The sequence below is a fragment of the Ixodes scapularis genome, unplaced genomic scaffold (assembly GCF_016920785.2).
Source record: "Ixodes scapularis isolate PalLabHiFi unplaced genomic scaffold, ASM1692078v2 PGA_scaffold4__175_contigs__length_147842914, whole genome shotgun sequence".
Classification (NCBI taxonomy): Eukaryota; Metazoa; Arthropoda; class Arachnida; order Ixodida; family Ixodidae; genus Ixodes; species Ixodes scapularis.
Window position 1 is genome coordinate 118,174,079 of NW_024609879.1, and position 6,000 is coordinate 118,180,078.

Sequence of the window (6,000 nt, forward strand, 5' to 3'; positions counted from 1 at the left end):
TCTCCGCCAGATCGCACAACGCTAATCCCGCGTTGCCCCTTCCTCTTGGGTCTCGGTCGCTTACTCATGACGGCATCCGAGACCTGAGATCAGCCATGCCGTGAAGACGACAATGTCTTCGGGTACCCCTGCGCCGGGTCCGCCCTGACCCGCCCGGGATTCTCCGTGTAACTGTGAGGTCCCTTGTCCTCGCAGTCGCTTCCGGTTGTGGGCTTCATGGAATGGACATCTGCCTTTCCGTCTTCCAGCCTAGTTGGCAGCTCCTGCTTGCGTGTCGACGCCTTGAGTGACTCGGAGTTGGAGTACAAAAACCGCTTCAGATAGGACCGGTCTCTTTTATCAAAAGAGATGTCGATCCCCCCCCCCCCCCCCCCCCCCCCCCTTCTTCCTGATGTGCTGTTTGGCCTCCGGTGACGGTACACTTGGCTTCATCCTGAAGCCGCATGGACGCCCACCGCGGCGTTCAGGGTCCTTTCTTGACTCCGGTTCCGCGGATTTCTTTGTGCTGATCTCCATGAGCTGGCAAGATTTCCGCAACGTTGACTCCTTAGTCTCGCCGTGATCCTCAGGAATGCAGACACCCGGCTCCTCAAGCGCTTCCTGGTCGTATTTCTAGTCTTCGGGTCCAGGCTTTACCGACTCGAGGTCGAGCAGCCCGGACCCACACTTTAGGTTCTCGTAGTCTTCGGGCGTCAGGAGCATGTTACCGCCCGCCTGGACCACCAGGCGAGCGGTGACGGCACATAAAACTGGCACCTCCCGAGGGATGTACTCAATATAGCGCGTGGGAAGAGCCATAGCCACTATCGGTGGGAAATGAAATGAGAACAGAGCAGCGCGTGGCTCGCGGTACAGGCGGCGTAGCCTGTACCGCTCCTCTGTTCGCCTTTTATTTTTCCCTTATAGTATGTCCTGTCCCCATACGTATATATATACGCATGGGGACAGCACTCACGCTGTCCCCAAAGGCCCCGATCAGCGTCACCCTTACAGACGACCCTTCTATCTCGAGTACAACCCCCTCACGCACTACGCTAATCTCCGCTCTAGAATCAAGCATTTACGTTCTTCAAACCGCAAGTTACTTGTATACTGCACAATTTAGCGCGTCCACCCTCTTGATTGAAGGAAAGCCCAGTTGCGTCCAGGGACGCCTTTTGTTTTCGTGGTTGCAGATTTGTGGAGACATTTCTCACCACTACGTTATTCTCCGAGTCTCGGTCCCGCTCTTCTTTACAAGGACGGTCACGAGACAAATGACCTATAACCTTGCATATTAAACATGTTACCCTGGATTGGTTCGGCTTTGAGCGCAATCCTACCTTATCATGCTCTTTTCCGGCAGGGCTGGACCATCTTTTCCTTTCAGGCTCGCGATTTTTGAGTATGCGGGGTTGTGGCAATGTTTGCATCATACTCCCACCTCAAAACCGTCAGCCAGCGCAGCCACCTCTACTGGTTTATGCCATTTTCCAGTCTTATTCAGCGTTACATAGGTCTGCATGTCGGCGGGCAATGAATCTCTAATGCGTTCAGATACCATTAATGCTAGTAAGTCGTCAAGCGAGTCGATCGAGCGACTTCGAGCATTAAAGTCAAAATAGCTCTCGACCCGTGTTGCAAACTGAGTCCAGGATTCTTTTTCTATTCTTGTGACTTTCAGAAAAAGCCTCCTGTGCTCAACCGGCGACAGTTTGAGTTCTAAGAGAATCCGCTCCTTAGGCGCACCTAATCGCTTGCTTCGCGGACAGGCACCCTATTCACCAGCGCGCCCTCATGCGCTCCGTGAAATAAGGACGCATGAGCGAGCCCCTCAGGAGCTCAGCCGCCTCATAGGTCACAAAACGATTTTGTACATCGTTGAACCAGCTTGGTACGAGCAGTTCGGACGACGGAATTTGTGTCAAAGCAACCTTCATGAGCCTGAAAACGCTAAGCACCTCCTTCCTCAGGTTGAGTTCTGCGCCGTATAGCGGATGCGTTCCTGTACATCACTGGATGTTTGTTTGTCACGTGATCGAACTCTGCGAATAGCGGCGCGGCGGCGTACAGAGAACAGACACACAACTCTGACTCTCCTACGAGGAGGCTATCTCTAGGAACTATACAAGGATCATGTGACGGGCTAGTTGGTTATACATTACGAATTTAAAGGTAGCGCTAAAGACGAGGACAAGTAGAAGACACAGACACGTCAGCGCCTGTCCGTGTCTGTGTCTTCTACTTGTCCTCGTCTTTAACGCTACTTTTAAATTCGTACTTAGGAACTATAGGCGTGGCTAGAGTAACTGTATATGCTATGCTTACGTAGCAGAGTACCGCACTGGTGGCATTCTGGAGCCAAGCACTGCGGAAAGCCACGGTCGGTTTTGCAGGGGACACGAAGGCACAGGCATGTGGCAACGAGCCTCGCATGCGTTGTCATCGTCGTCCCATCGTTTCCTGTTTTCCTCTCGACTGCAAAACGCGCGCCCGCGGGTCGCGCGTCGTCGTGGTGTGCTGTCCACGGCTCCACGGTGGTGGTGGTGTCGTGTCGTGGTGAAATAAAGTCGTCAAGTCGCTGTTGCCGGAACATAACATCGTGAGCCTGCTGTCTGCCCAACTTTTGGAGGACCTTCCCCCACGAGTGATTCTTGCGTACTTGGGAGTTGGCGATCTCCTTCACTTACGGAAGAGTCAGACGTGGCGGTTTCTCACACCGTATCTCGCCGTCGGAATCCTGTACAAGCTCTTGCCGCTGTCCGCACGATTTGTGCACATTGCAGGGCTCTCAAACACGCGGCCCCCGGGCCACATGCGGCCCACGACTTGCTGGGACGCGGCCCGCAGGCAACTGGCTAAGAATCTCGGTTTTCATGTCTCAAGCGCTAGAAATGGCATGCGCCATAGTGATCTCATCTCGCCTATTTATTTTCACTCGTACAGTAGCCCCGCTTTTTTTAACGTATTCACATAGTTTTATACACATCTCTGTTCATTTGCCCCTCGTTTATTTTGTAATCTGTTTTGCTTTCCAGCTTTTTGTAATGTACAACAACTCCGCTGCTAGGCTGCAAGCGCGAGCTCTTAAGGAAGCATTTCGACTGCAGAAACTCTGAATCAGCAGGAACTGCCAAAAGATAAAGCCACGAGTTCCGGCTTCTTCCCTTCAAAAATATCACAATTAAATACAAAATATTTGTTCAGTGCGTTGTTTAATAAAAATCATCAGAAAATGAAGAAATATCAAATTAACTAATGATTTTATTAGCGGCTTGAGGAGCTTGGTTTATTGCTGAGTAAATTGAGGGACGGGAACGACGGTGTATCTGCTCTCTTGCTTCATTAAAAGAGCCAGTACGTTAGCTGTGCGGTGTAATTTTAATTCCGGTTATCAGATCAGGTCAAGGGCCAAAGTAGTCAAGTCATAGGAACAAATCGAATTTAAAGATCTCACAGACAAGACTATAAGTTTACAAATAGCATAAAGCAAGAGGTGACTGTTCTTTAAAATAATTTAACTCCCCTCCCCCTTTTACGTTGGCCCTCAACCTTTTTGGTGTGAGTTATCTGGCCCCCACACTCATATCTGTTTTAGACCACTGCACTACGGCCTGTCATTTTCACGGGTCTTTTTCTACGCGCATGCAAAATTCATTAAAGTAACTCAGCGGCTGACGAAAGCGCCGTCCCCTCGCTATCGAATGAGAGCTCGCCGACTTGCCAAGATGGCCGGATGTGCCGCTCGCGTATGCTCCGCGAGAACTGCAGACGCGAGCAACGCGAGCGTCGGTCGTGTCGTCTGCTTGACATACCTTGGAAACGGGTGTTCTAGAACATCGCACGCATTATAAAAAACGCGATTGTACTCCACCCAGTTGCAAAACATCATGTTCAATGATTACGGAAGCTGTACATCGGTTCGTTAGATTTTAGTCTAGGATCTATATTTTGGGAACTCAAACCGGAAAATGTGTTCCTCCTGAAACTTGGCGCTCTGCAAGGCCGCTTTCCCCCACGAAGTTCGGATCCAGTTCTTCCCACGTGAAACCTCCGCCAAGACGGGGGGGGGGGGGGGGGGGGGGGGGGGGGGGGGGTGGCGAAAGAAACAAGAACGCGATACTCTCGCTCTGGAAGCAGAGCCTATGCAGTTACTCTAGGCGTGGTCTAGGCGTGGCCTCTGGTCAGCGCCACCAGGTCCAATATCGCTCACTGCGACAGCTCTAAGAACTTTCATTTCCCCCCGAAAAAAAGGGCAACTCGGTAGGCCGTTCCGGAGGAGCGGGAACCAGTATCAGTAGGCCGTAGTTCTACCCAGCAACCGTTTTCTTTAACTAGTTATATTTGCGCGTGCGCGCTTGCTAGCTATGCGCACGAGCGCAGACTCTGGGGCAGGGCGCTGCTGACTGTGTCGCGCGGCGCCACGTTTCCCGCCCAGTACATCGTGATCGACACCCAGCTGATCGTGGGCGGGGACAAGCGTGCCTTCGCCCTCTCCCCCGAGGACTACATCGCCGGAGCGCTCACGCTGTACCTGTACGTCATCAACGTGTTTCTCTTCATACCCCAATTCCTGTCCGTGTTGAGGGAAGAATGAGTAAAGAAAAGTGCAAAGCGACCACACGATTGATTGAAAATATACGTTTGATCCTTGATTGCTCAACAAAGCGATAGCTGCTGGCTGCCATAGAGTTCATACTTACTAACTCTAGAGGAAAAGGTCCGCCCTAGAGCCACAAAATGAGCTGCGCTTAGAGTATCGGCACTCCGTTCCCCGACATAGTTGTGGGCGCCGCCATTTTGGCTCGTATGCAGAGGAGACACAACTGCCGATCGTCCTGATTCATAAGGGAGGCTTCCTCAGCATTAGAGTTGGTGTTAGGAAGGTCATCTAAGATTGCTTTGCTCTGTCGCGAACTGTTTAAACATTTGCAGAGGACGGAGAAACGTTTCCTGTGATTTCAGATAAAGCTTCAGATAACTGGCAACCATGATTTTAAGACACAATATGGCGAAGTGTCGTTACTCTGAAGCGTAGCTTATTTAGTGGCACTAGTCCGCCCTTTTCACATGCAATCTGCTGCCGCAAACGGCGGAGCATGCAGGCAGACCTTAGGGGTCCCACATATGGTTACCAACTGCCTTCGATTTTACGAATATAATTATATCCTCAGAGCAGTTTCATGAACCTCAACAATCCACGAACTTACCGGTGGAAAGATTTTCGCGTTCCTTTCGAAGCTTTCTTTTTGCATAGCGCGCAGATGTACGGCCTCCCGTCAACGCTAAACTAAACCTGAGATAACCGGTTTCGCGAGTGGGCGCGCTGCAGGAATACGAAACCGCGCAAACCACCAGACTTCCAATATTTCGACAGAAGGGAAGTTAACGCAGCGTAATGTGCATATTGCTCTTTCTAAACGTTAGAATAGCTCAGAGTATAGTTTACAACGTTAAATTATCACTGTTTATATTGCTGAGAGTTTTCAGACTTCGCGATTACCATTGCGACTGTCGTCCTTCAGCTGGCAACAGTGGTTTCTTTTCCTCGTGTTCTGTCGCTCTCTTTCGCGATCTCTCACTCGGGACCCCGGATGTCGCCGCACGGAATTTGACACTTCTCCTCACCCACTCACCACCCTGGCTGGCTGTGTGCCTTTGCCGCGGACTATATGTCCGAACAGCCAACGCCACCTATGGAATAATCGGAGCTTATGAACTACCTCCACTTCTTCCATCGAACGCCATCATAGTTCGGTAACGTCGACTCAGCAATATCCATTTTTTCAGAAGTGCGCGCTATCGGGTACCTGTTACGCCCTTTATCTAAATCCACCATTTTTTATTTATTTATTTTTTGGCGTATTTTGAGCTTGTATCGAAAACGACTACTGCGTCAGCGTTCGGTGAAGACGGGTATCCAATCCCACTTAATGTCCAATGGATGGAGGGATGAATATTGGCTGTACCCTCTGTATCGGGTGGTAGCTACCGTCACCTAGCACCACCTAGCCATCGAAG

The 6,000-nt window shown here is 50.8% G+C and overlaps 1 protein-coding gene across 1 annotated transcript in view; it reads left to right on the forward strand.

The window, feature by feature from the left end:
- Window positions 1-4,576, forward strand: part of LOC8026265 (putative fatty acyl-CoA reductase CG5065) — a 73,091-nt gene extending 68,515 nt beyond the window's left edge. The window contains exon 8 of the mRNA XM_042293686.1: window positions 4,418-4,576. Within this exon, the coding sequence (XP_042149620.1) occupies window positions 4,418-4,576 (159 nt within the window). The remainder of the gene's footprint in view (window positions 1-4,417) is intronic.
- The last annotated feature ends 1,424 nt before the right edge of the window (window positions 4,577-6,000 follow it).